This window comes from Atractosteus spatula, chromosome 1, assembly GCF_055471065.1.
Source record: "Atractosteus spatula isolate fAtrSpa1 chromosome 1, fAtrSpa1.hap1, whole genome shotgun sequence".
NCBI classification, from domain to species: Eukaryota; Metazoa; Chordata; class Actinopteri; order Semionotiformes; family Lepisosteidae; genus Atractosteus; species Atractosteus spatula.
Window position 1 is genome coordinate 63,679,306 of NC_142706.1, and position 12,990 is coordinate 63,692,295.

General features: G+C 47.4%; 1 protein-coding gene across 1 annotated transcript; it reads left to right on the plus strand.

Annotated features, from left to right (window-relative positions):
- Positions 1-1,509: 1,509 nt before the first annotated feature.
- dazap2 (DAZ associated protein 2) lies at positions 1,510-12,868 on the plus strand. The gene is made up of 4 exons (XM_088915949.1): positions 1,510-1,841; positions 6,540-6,661; positions 7,425-7,673; positions 9,735-12,868. The coding sequence occupies exons 1-4, from the start codon at positions 1,829-1,831 to the stop codon at positions 9,861-9,863; spliced, it is 513 nt and encodes a 170-aa protein (XP_088772075.1). The 5' UTR covers positions 1,510-1,828; the 3' UTR covers positions 9,864-12,868.
- Positions 12,869-12,990: the final 122 nt, after the last annotated feature.

A 12,990-nucleotide genomic window follows, 5' to 3' on the forward strand; every position in this document is an offset into this window, starting at 1 on the left:
TCACAGCAATGCAAACGTAGAAATGAGATGCTGCGTGAGGAAGCAGCTCAAGAACGGAACTTCTTCCAGAAGCTTTAGGAAATCAATGCCTGTGGATTTCTCTCATGACACTGAAGTGCCTGAGGCCGCAGACCAAGCTGCGATCCGCCCCTGGCGTCCTGTAGTAAATCTGAGCGCACGCAGAAGGATGGTATCAGGTTTCGACTCTCTTTGAGATGGCTCCGCGCACCGGGCGAATTACAGAAGTGGTCGGGCCCTCCGGACTGCGGAGAGCGCTGAGCTCTCCCTCTGCAGGCGGCCGGCGCTGTGCCTGTGTGAGCTCGGAGCCCGCGGGCTTGACAGATTTAGATTCAACAACCCAGGTAGAGGGAACTCGGCCTGCCGCAGCCCACTCGCCCCGGCCGAAGTCAGCCGTCAGCCTTGGTGCAGGCGAAGTCCCTACGGGTGGCGGTAGTGTTGAAGGGTTTAGCGACTGGAGCACCGGTAATATCACACGACACAGTGCAAGTCTGCTCTGGCTGCCACGGTCTGGTTCTGCCACCTCTTCCACGGGGCGAGAACCCACTTCGTCCAGCGGTGAGAATTCAAAGCACGTAAACTGCAAGTCCGTCAGTTGTGTCGACAACATGTGTAACAATTTCATTGTTCTTAAATGACTGAAGAATACCACACGCCAACTATTTATAAATAACTTTGAGAAGGTTATTTATACATGATTAACTTAAGACATAAGGCGACGTTAATTTAAGCTAATTTAACGTTAATTTAAGAAATCAATTGATGGAATATCAGAGTCTAAGCAAATCCGTGTCGCTTGTCTTTAAATGACAAGTTATGCATGCACAGTAAACTACAATGAACCACGGTTTTCGGAGATGTGTGGTGATAAAAGATGAAGGACATTTCAAAGAGAAGCTGATCGAAATCTCTCCGCTGTCAAACACTGAAGTTACCATCTAATATATTAGAATGTAAGAAAGTTTTAAAATGAGAAGAGACCCTCCAGTCCATCTAGTTCGTTTGGAAGTTAATTAAGTGAACTCATCCAGGGATTGGGCGTCAACAACGTGGATGTGTAGCTTGTTCCACACTCCCACCACCCTTTGGGTAAAGAAGCGCCTACTGTTCTCACACCTAAACGCTCTTCTACATACTTTCCACATGCGTCCTCTGGTTCATGTTTTGCTGTTCATCCCGAAGAAGTCCCTTGGACGAGAATGAAAAATCACATTCGTATTTTTGAGAGACTACTTAAGATGGTATTTCTAGCTGATGCTTTTCCTATAAAGGTTATTTTAAAGACATTCGGTAATTACATGATATTCAGCTGTCGGCTGAAGACGGTGTACGGCAAAGTGCGCTATAAATCGAGAAAAAACGCTTTTTGTAGAAGATTGTGCTACTGAAACGCGTTCGCGGTTATATTAAAATCTGAACAGTGTAAGAGACGCTTAGCTACAGCTTCTGGGCTGTACTACTCTTTTTCTGTAATAAAGAAATGCGCGTTGCACAGGAGAAGGGAAGACGACAAGTTACGTCTTTTTGCACAGGTTACAGTCTTTCAACTAACGGCCTGCTTTCGCTTGACAGGACTCCTGAGTGGCTGTGGGCGCGCCTCCCCCAATAGGGAGTGGCGGTGACGCGCAGCACCGCGGCTCCGCGGATAGATCAGGCAAGCGTCGCAAACAAGGAAGTGAAACAGTACAGGAAAAACTTTGCACGGAGACCTCAGTGTTTTGTTGTTATCGCGGAAAAAAAAAGGCCCGAAACCTAGCTCCGCGTCTTTCTCTCCCTCTGATTCGAGTAACTCGCACAGGAATTCAGGACGATGAACAGTAAAGGTAAGCCGTCTTAGGCACCCGGTCGTTTTCGATCCAGGCTCGGTCGCCTCGGAGACGACTTGGGTTAAAGGGTTTTGTTTTTGTTGTTGTTTTTAACTGTTATTTGGACAATTCACGTCACTGGTCGTGCATCTCGTAAGGACGTTCTGGAACAATCGCCGGCCACGGTACCGCGGGGGTGGGCTGACGGTCCGAGAGCGTGGATTCGGGTTCTGGGCCGCCGAACCGAGTAAAAGCACAACAAGGCCCGTCTGGTGTCAGTGTGCAAACCTGGGCAGAGCAGCTGCGTAGCTTATGCTGCAGGATCACGGCGGCGGAGGTAATAGCGTCAACAGCAAGCGCTCTGGGGCTGTCCTTGTGTAACCTCGGTGGTATAAAAATCATTTGCTGCAAATCCGAAACCTTCTGGAGACAAAAAATGCCGTTCGAGTCTTATGCGTTACGGATTGGCGACATTGTTTTATGCGCCAGGAGAGGGGATGTCAGGCTGTGTACGTGTTTCGCCGAGCTTCTTTATTTACTCTAAAATGGACACTGCCTTGTCTACAGAGCACCACCGAAAGGAGTAATAAAAGAATCCGAAATTCCGCGATCCGCCGATCCACCTAAATCTATTTCAGCCCGTTTAAATTAACGTACCTTATAATGTCGAGGCTCGTATAACACTATCGTATTCATTCCCACGGGACTTGTATCTTAGACATTTTACTGAATATCGTCTTGCTGGGGTTGGGGTAGAGGCCTGGTTTCTTGAATATCCTTGAATATTAACCTTGCAACTCGCTGCTGGCATCATTTTAACAATGAACCGGGGAAACTCGGTATTAAATTACGAAGTGAATTCGTGTTTATGATCTTAAAACAAACATCCCGGGAGACGGATTGAGCTTTAATTTGGTTTTGTCGATTAAGATGAAGAAAGTCATTTCTCGTGTATAATGTATTTTTTTTTTAAATACAAAGGCGCACCTTCACCGGTGCAGAATTCATCCTAGAGAACATACGAGTTTTCTTTTAAAAAAACGTAGGTTTCGCGTTGTGGTTAAGAAAGGGTTTTCATTTCATTTATGCTCATAAAAAAAGAAAGAGAGGCTGGAGGAATTATGGTGAGGGATAAGAACTACATCGTTAGCCAGTGGTGATCCGGTCCCGAGTCTTGAGTAAACGTCATACAAGCTGTGTAACATCTCAGACCAGATCAGCTGCCAAAGCTACAGTGTGTATTAACGTGGCACTATTCGCATTAATGTGGCATTGTTGTTAACAGCAGCTGGTAAGACGGTTTCAAAGCCCTACAAAATGGAATGCAGGGACTCTGCATGGAAAAAAGGGCGAGTAGTTGGTTTGGAAATACCTGCACCCCCGACCCCCACCCCTTTTTTCTAATGGGATGGTCTTCGGTTGAGCTGGGGAAGGAGGTGATGACGTGTGAGATGGAACTGCATGTTCTGTCAGACTCTGACCCACTGGTTCCGATTGGGATTGGGATCTTTGAGTCGTTCGGGTCAGGAATGGTGATGGTTGGGTCTCCTGCTCCCTCAGACCGGCCACACACCATGCGGCCCAGTGGTCAGGATCCTGGACTCATAACTGGGAGGTGGTGGGTTCGAATCCCAGGGGAGACACTGCTGTCTTACCCTTGATGAAGGTCCTTCACCTGCATTGGCCCAGTATAATCACCCAGCTGTACAAATGGGTGCAAATGTGAATTACTGCATAAATTGGCAAATAATTAGTTCGAATGCAAACCATCTAGACCGGCAGTGTTTTGAGATCGGACCTCAGAGTGCTTCGCTGTCCCTGGAGCTGAGCAGGCTTGCTTACCGGGTGAGAATACTGCCCCAGAGCACCAGTGACATCTCTTTTGTGGGAAGCTAAAACTCTCTACAGACTTCCTACGTTATACAAATAAGAGTAAAAAAATCTTTCACACTGCCGAAAGTGTCACTCGGTTGTGTAGAGTTTTGTAGTTTTCTGAGATCACAGTGCAGCTTCTCCCTGGAGGGTCCACTATTGGTAAAAGATTCCAAGGTCACGAACCTTTTGAAAACCTGAGTATATGTAATATTTTGAAATGCATCAAAATATTTATTGCTGTGCAATATGTTGAAATTGAAAATCGTCCCCTTTATACATTAATGATGAAAGCACCGCCCTTTCCTGCAGATATCTACTGCATGTGCTAAGATGAGGCCCTCATCCAGGGTGACTTACTAGTCCGATTTATAGACTTAGATTGCTGCTATCCAGCCTGGTTTTCAAATCTATACACCCCATATTTGCATAGAACTTAATTTTCTGACCACACAGAGACAACCACATTGTGTCAGCTGATGTGTTGTAGTTCTGTCTTCAGAAAGACAATGCACATATATATTTTTAGAGTGATTTCCAAAGATACCACCCAGGGCTGAATTTTCTTTCCTGCTATCAAAACCCTTTAAACCAGAGATTTTTAGGATTTATTTGGCTACCAGTAGGTCTTTAATTTGTATGTTCACAGCTTGACTAAAACTGATGCTTTGTGGTGTAAGACAATCCAAACAAAAAGAATCCGCAGTAGTTCAGCAATAAATCTGATCTCAGCTGGCACAGAAATTCAAAAGGTGTCCCTTCCATTAATTGGGGTTGGGTTTAGATTTTGGACCATTAATTGTTGTAGAGATCTCTCCTCAAACATCCAATAGAACTTGTTAAGCCCAAATCAGGTTAGAGTTATCTAGAAATAATATCTTTCTTAGACATTTCAGCTGTCATGAAATACGTGACAAAAGTCCATTTTGATTTCATTTGACCACATAGCCCTTATTAAAAGCAGATATAGGATCTCTGAACTGCTTGCAGGTATTGTGTCCCAAGTAATATAGGGTTAAAATGCCATCATCGTTTATGACCTTTCCATGTCTAGAATTTGTGTGGTGACTCAAACTTGGTAAAATACAAAAAAAAAGTTGATTTTCCGTCTTACTAAAAATGACAAAATAGCAGGTTTGAACTGTAAGTGTACTTAAGTGTTATTGGACACTCCACTTGAAATCTGGGAAAACGAAACGAAAGACTCCCCCCTCCTGTGAGCTGTTTCATGCAGAGCAGGTTTACGGCCTGTGAGTCACGCTCACATCTGTCTGACGTACTTCGGTGACCTACCGCGAAAGGAATCCTCTGGCTGCCGTTCAGCTTTACAAACTAAGGCGCTGGTGCTCCCCAGCGAAGGTTATTTTTCCCTCGTTTTAATTGGTCAGACCACGAGATTGAATTCTTTTCTAAATCTAGGCCAGGTTGCAGGTTTGGATGTCTGCAGGTTCTGGGTAATGACAACATCTGCGCCTCTAAAGAGTCCACATGATACTGACCAACCTGGAGCTTTGGTGCATGTGGAACCGAGCCAAGAACCCCTGCTGCCACTGATCCCATTTCACTGATCCCAGATATTTCCTTAGAATCACGTGGCGTCCTTCCTGGTGGGTTTCTTGTTCCTGATACAAAGGAAACCATTCTGAAACCTGCCGTAAAAGAAAGCACATTGCGTATTGAGTCTGTCTGAAACTACGTTCCTCACTGCCACAGTGCTGCAGTGTAATTAATAAGAATTTCTTCTTATATACAGCACTTTTCTGGACACTCCACTCAAAGCATTTTACAGATAATGGGGACATCACCAGTGTGCAGCCCCACCTGGGTGATGTGACGGCAGCCATAGTGCTCCCGTACGCTCACCACACATCAGCTCTCAGTGGGGAGGAGAGCAGAGTAATGAAGCCAGTTCATAGATGGGGATTATTAGGAGGCCATGATTGGTAAAGGCCACTGGAAAATTTGGCCATGATGCCTGGATTACACCCCTACTCTTTTCAAGAAGTGCCGTGGAATTTTTAATGATCTCTGAGAGTCAGGACCTCGGTTTTACGTCTCATCCGAAGGACGGCGCCTTTTTTATTTACAGTATAGAGTCCCTGTCACTATACAGGGGCGTTAGGACCCACACAGACCACAGGGGGTCCTAACCCGCAGGGGGAAGAGGCCCCACTCACACCTCTTTCAAGTTTTTCCCATGAGGTTTTTCCCAGGAGGTCTCCCATCCAGGTACTGCCCAGGCTCACACCTGCTGAGCTTCAGTGGGCTGCCAGTTGTGAGTTGCAGGGTGAGAGAGCTGCTAGTGTGCACATTTCCATCTTAATTAATTTTTCGCTTAACTCATCTGAATGATTTCTGTTTCCAGGTATGTAAACATTGAGCTCTTTAAAGGTTCTGAGGCATTTTTAGCTCAGGGTGAGTGGCGAGTTCGAGCACAGGCCTGCATCACAAAATAGTAGACAGCGCTCCTGTCCTCCAAGGTCAGTGAGGGCATTGAACAAAAGCCACTTCCCAGGCGTCGCACAGAAGTGCCCTGCGCGGTGTCCACTTGCAGTTAGCACCCAAAGAGGCCTTGAGACAGACTTGATGTGAGCGGTTTGGTTGCAGACAGTGGGAGACCTGAGCCTGAATTGAGTCAAACCCATTATGGCACTCTGGCAGAGCCAGCGGTGACTGGCAGGCTCCGGCGGTGGAAGTAGAAGGAAAAATCGATGCCGTCAAGGTCCAGCCTCGTGATCCGGGAGTCAGGATCGTGACTCTCTCCAGGCCCGGAGACCTGCGTCCCGTGGAGACTGAGAGCCGGCCGACCCGGTGTGACGGCCCGATCTGCCCTTTGTGTTTCAGGGTCGTACCCGCAACAGCCTGCCTACCCCACTCAGCAGACGTCTGCTGCCATCTACCCGCCTGGCATGCAGGTGCCCTCCCAGGCACCCCCTTATTCCGACGCCCCCCCTGCCTACTCGGAGGTAAGAACCACTGCTGTTCAGTGCCTGGCCCTTCCAGTCTGTTGTCCTTCACGGGGATCCCCACTCCTGAATAAATTCACTTATTATTGACGCGTCTGTAGGTTTTTAGTCCAGCCGGGCTCTCGGTGACCTGACTCAGCTCATTACGGGCTTAATCAAACCAGTTTAACAGCTTCTCCCAGCTCATCAGGTCCTTCTGCTTTAAAGACGCTTGGAAAACCTGCGGACGCAGCGCCTCCTCCAGGTCTCCCCAAGGCAGCAGCTCCAGAGGGGACTTGATTATACCTTACGTTTATAACCACTCTCAGATTAGGCTTACTGTAGGCCTCAAACCTCGGGACTGCAGAGCCTCTGTCCAATTCACTTGAGGAAAACTTTGTTCCTCGAGAGCTGGATTTAAGTATTATGCTATTAAGATTTAGAAAATCACTAACTTAAACGATCACCATTCCATTGATGTCTTTAGAAACTAGCAATTTGTCACCAATAACATCTGCAGGACTGGGACTGCAGTGGGTCATGGTTTGGTGATGCCTGCTTTAATTCAGCTTGGGAAGAGGGATACAATTGGTACAACTGCACAGGTCCCAATCTGCTGCCGATTTAAGGAGATTTACAAACACCTTGGCCCAGGCGCTACACCCAGGGAAAACTGGGTTACCTGATTAGGAAATGGGTGCAGGACGCTGAAGCTTCAGCGCCTGAATGAGTGTTGGCTTTGAGAGCCCCTGTCTGTGCCTGACCCTCTCTCTCTCCTTGAAAGATCTATCAGCCCAGGTACATGCACCCCCCCACGGCCCCCGGCCCTCTGCCTCAGATGTCCTCTGCCTATCCCGGGACCCAGATGTACATGCCCCTGGCGCAGTCCATGCCCGTGGGCGCGGTGGGCCCCAATGTGCCCATGGCGTATTACCCGATGGGGCACCTGTACCCGCCTGGCTCGACTGTCCTGGTGGAAGGGGGCTATGATGCCGGCGCCCGCTTCGGAGCTGGCAGCACCCAGAGCATCCCGGTGAGCGATACCCAACTCTCCCCCTCTCCTCCGCCGCCGAGTCCCGGGCTGAGCTCGCGAGGGCGAACGAGCAGCGCTGGTGCCAAGCAGGGGAGGGCAACTCTTGTCCTCTGGTGCCACATTCCATTCTGCATTTTCACCTCCAGTTTCGGCCTTAATGACTTAATCGGATTCATTAAGTGGATAAGAAGCTTGGCCTTCCAGGTTCTGATCAGGTGCTAATTGGAAGGTGCTTTTAAACCAGTGGTTCCCAGTCCTGGTCCTGGTGCCTCACACACCTCCTGGTTCTCATTCCACTCAAATTCTCAGTTCATGAGATCACTGAAGCCGTACTGGATCTGAGAAGTGGCTTCATTGGAATATTTGCCTTTTGTTTCCAGGCACACGTTTGGAATTTTATTTCACTTTACAAACACAAAAGTTAAAGCGCTGACATATTTAAGAACTGAGAGCAAACCGTTCAAAAGAATCTTATTATTAAAGGGGAACTGCAATGCTATTTTCATATTTCGGCGTTAGAAGTGAAGCGGCCTTATTACGTTGTAAAGAAGCAGACTTGTGAATACATCTCTTTTAATCCAATAGAAATATTGCTTTCGATTTCAAGACGGTTTTGCATAGAATTACTACTTGTTAACTCTGCATGCAGATCATGTTGGAACATTCCTGTGGTACATCACAGCCTATTAATCATTATGTTGACTAGTGAGCAGGAAGGGTCGCTTCACGTCAGAGTTTGTGGGAAATTATAATAATAATAATTGCTTACACTTATATAGCGCACTTATATAGCCATAGTGCGCCAGAACGCTCACCACACACCAGCTATCAGTGGAGAGGAGAGCAGAGTAATGAAGCCAATTCATAGATGGGGATTATTAGGAGGCCATGATTGGTAAGGGCCAATGGGAAATTTGGACAGGACGGTTACACCCCTACTCTTTTCGAGAAACGCCCTGGGATTTTTTAATGACCACAGAGAGGTTTTACGTCTCATCCGAAGGACAGCGCCTGTTTACAGTATAGTGTCCCCGTCACTATACTGGGGCATTAGGACCCACATGTACCGCAGGGTGAGCGCCCCCACTAACACCTCTTCCAGAAGCAACCTTAGTTTTTCCCAGGAGGTCTCCCATCCAGGTACTGACCAGGCTCACAACTGCTTAGCTTCAGCGGGCTGCCAGCTGTGAGTTGCAGAGTGATATGGCTGCTGGCTTGAATGCGAGTTTGCAACAACATGGCAATGCAGTGCTTTCACAAAGTTCACGATTTAGTGCTTAATTGGGAATTCGCCATTTTTTTCCCCATTACGTCAATGAATTTACCAACCGGTCTAAGAAATTGAAACTGCAGTTCCCCTTGAAGTCAGTGAAGGGTCTGATTGTGTGACTGAGGGCTGGGCTGGAAGAAGAACCAGCAGGTGTTGAGTCACCAGGACCAGGATTGGGGTTAGAAAGCAACACTGCTGTGCGCCAGTGGCTCATAATCATTCTGGGAAATCTTCAGATGCAGCTGAGCTTGCACTGAACAGAAATGCCTGATGTCCAGGGCATTAAGGAGCTAGAATCAGACTACTCGAAAGGCGAGCCGTGTCTTGGAATGAAGGCCCTGTTCTGATGGTACAAGGTTGAAGGTCTCTCGACAAGAGCAGGCCATGGAGCCCATCAGATCAGGCCTTCTTCTTGAGCAGCAGGAGGGATTAACTCACAGCGCTGACTGACAATCTGCAATATGGGCAATGGGCTATCTGGAATGGTTTGGCCCATTTTAACCCTTGGAATAATTGTGTGACATAAAGATGTGTTTTCTAGTAATAGGAGGATGTTCTCAGCCCATTGTCATTTATGGCCATAGGTTTCTGTAACCCTGAAATGCATAGTGGGGCCAGTTTTATTTATTCCTGTGGAAGGTTAAAAAAAGAAGTCAGTCAAGTCTCTGGTCTCGCTTTCTGAACTGGGAGGTTGCTCTTTGTGTATGGATTGGCTGAAAGGTGACAAGGGAACTGAAACACTAACAATCCACCCACCCCCCACCCCCCGTCTGCCTTCTGTCTCTCTGCAGCCTCCTCCCCCTGGGCATCTCCCCAGCGCTGCCCAGCTGGCCGCCATGCAGGGCACCAACGTGGTGATGACGCAACGCAAGGGCAACTACTTCATGGGCGGCTCCAGCGGGGGCTACACCATCTGGTAAACGGGACCATGCAGCTGGGCAGCTTGCCACGCCCTCAATACTGACATCACCTAACGGAATGTAATATTTAGTGCCAACGAGGTGCAGTACGCCACCACCACCAGCAGGGACCGCCACCTCCCCTCCTGCCCACATGCAGGTCCAAGGCAGGACCATGTGCCCATTTTTACAAAAGGGACAGTACACCTTTATTTGGGAAGCACGTTTAAAAAACAATTGTCATGCATTTTTGTTCTCATTTTTCAGGCATAGTAATAGCATGTTATTTATTTTTCCAGACAGTAGCATCCCAATACTCCCAATGTGTGAGTTTAGAAAATGTCCCTTTCCTGGGACACATTGTGCTCATTTTTGGAGAGTCCAGAGCTGCTTGGGGCCGATAAAACATTCAAGCTGTCTTCTGTGACAGTCTTTTGAACTCACTCCGTTAAATTGCTGTTTTTTATTTTTTTTTGTAAAGAGTTCAGGCAGAGAAGTCTTTTCACAAGATCCCACTTTTCTGTACTAGTTCCTTGGGCAGAGGCATTTGTCTGATCCCTTACAAAAGACAAGAAAGGGGTTGCAAGGCCTTGGATGAAAATAAAATGCGCTACAGGGCTTGAGCAGGCTGACACAGTGGGGCAGCTCAAACTAAACTGGGAGTCGGACACAATCTGAGCCTGCAGACCTCTGCCACACCCCTTAGTTTTCAATTCTGCATCCAAACACAGGTGTACTTTCCCTTGGGCGACGCAGCCTTGATTCAATTTCTTAGAAGGTCTTCCGTCAAATCACGCTGGGAATCAAGTAGAATCCCCCCCCCCCCCCCAAACAAGAGATGAACAAAACCCCACTCTTCAAAGGTTTGATAGTGGTTTTTTGTGGCGTGAAACAGACTTCAGGAAGGGCATCCTGTAGTCAAGTCACGAAAGAGTGAGCCGTCACCGAGTGGAGCACTGCCCTGCCTTTCTTCTGTGGGAGAATGACTTCTGCAAATGTATCCCAGCGGCGTTTAATAAAACCAATACATCATAAGGACAGGGTGGTGGTTTACTGTACCTTCTGGGGCAACTTATAGAGGACTCTTTATCAGGTGCCAAAAGTCTTGTGCACCTTTAATTAAAAAATACAAAATGAAACTTTAATTATCCAGAAACATAATTGAGTACAGGTGGGAATTCTAACGCCGAAAGAACGGTGGGTGGCGTCTTTAATTTTTCGTTTTTTAACCGAGTCGGATACCCAAATGTTTTCAGACACCGGGGATACGACCTCCTCGAAAGCGCGCGGCTCTTTGTCTCGCTCCGAAACGGAAGTACCCAGCTCCACGCCCCCGGACAACCACAGGGAAACGTGTCTTAGAAGGGCTGCCGTGCTGCCAACCACAACGATCGGGGGTCCCGTGAGGGAGCGAGGGAAGGACAGGGGCGAAGGGGTGGCGCTGAGCAGGTCCGATTCAGAAGAGGCAAGCCAGCAGTCTTTGGTCATTTGACTGGGAGAGACACACACGTTGAGTGTAAATGCATGATTTCTGTCGCATGCTTTTTTTTGCACAGTGAACAAAATATTGATGGGTTTACTATTGTGTGAAATGCACTATTCCTATTAAGCCAGAAGTAACTTAATGCATTTAGTGTGCTGTTGACCTGTTTCAATAGCCTTTTTCTGCACATAGATGCCTAAGATCTTTTCTACCTGTATATTGTACTGTAAGCACTGATTTTTATACATGCAGCTTAGTACTTGCACTGCTTTCACCTCACCTCAAGTTAATGTCGAGGAGGCTGGTTGAAGACACTTGACAGGGGTCGTCATTTTAGGTCCTTAAGGGTGGGATACGGACCGCGGGGGCCGTTTCCCAGCAGGCATTTCCAAAATGATGTCAAGGAGCCGACATGACGGTCATGTGAAGAATCCATTCGTTTAGAAAGCTCGCTGGGGCTGGGTACACTGAACACTGGGTATCCGACACACACACTGCGTGTTTTGGAGGCCTTAACTCCCTGCAAGAGCCAGCTGCCCCTGCCTCCACTATACACTAAATAAGACGGATGGTTTGCCCCCCAAAAAATGAGTGGGAATCAGGCCCTGGGTCACTGTGGTCCATAGTTCCTTCGTAATAAGGAAATGCATTGTGAGCATACCACTCAGAAACAATGCAGATGATTCAGGATGCCAGCAGTTTCCCACTGATGAGTGGCATTTCTCAAGCAGGTGACAACACCCGTCCTGGGCGGGCATCCGCTCCGACAGCTGGTGGGTTTTTTTGATTGAGGTGAATGGGCTCAGCTGCGTTGCTGACAGCTTTCCGGGCTTCTGGGTTGTTCGTCGATATCCCTTTCATCTGGACTGCCCGCTGTTGGAGCTTCTCCGAGTGCTTTGCTACGGAGTTGCAGATGTCAAGTCAGGAACGGTTTAGGGTCACGTAAAGTCTTCAATCAAAGCCATCCTGCTAGCAGATCTTTAGCCTATTGAAGGAGCTGAGAGCTGAGCCTGGGGTGACAGGGTCACATGGGTTATAGGTCACAGGCTTCCGAAACAACACAAATACTGGGATTCAACAAACAATTTGGGTGTCACTGCACTCTCCGGTCTTAAAATTAAGTTAAAATGATTTCTTTTCCCATGGGATTCTAGCAGAAAGTCCCTTGGAGAACACAGGGGAAATCAGGCTTCCCGTTGAATCCCGGCTCCCCTGAAATCTCCCAACGAACAGACGCCACCCTGCCCTCTTTCCGGCTCAGACAAGATGAAGTCTTGTGTATAGGATTTATGGACAACAATAGTTCAGGGACTCTTAAATATTTTTTTTATACATATTAAAAATGATTTGATGGATCTGGAATATATTTTATCTGTTAAGGTTATTCAGAAGGAGATGAGCGTCACTGTATTGTTCGCTGTGTGTAGAGACTGTTAAGAGGGGGAAAGAGCCTCTCTTTGCATCGGAGTGGGGGTGCACTTAACTTTTTTTATACTAAACTAAGGTTAAAATTTAGAATAAAAGACTATTTTGGAACTTTGAACCTTCCTTTCTTGTCTTCCTTTTTTTAATCCTGCAGTGAACAATGTAATGCTGTTGCAGGGTTTCCATGCTGGGGAATGAAATGCACAAGTTAGATCAGTCAGACCCTGGCTCAGCCCCACT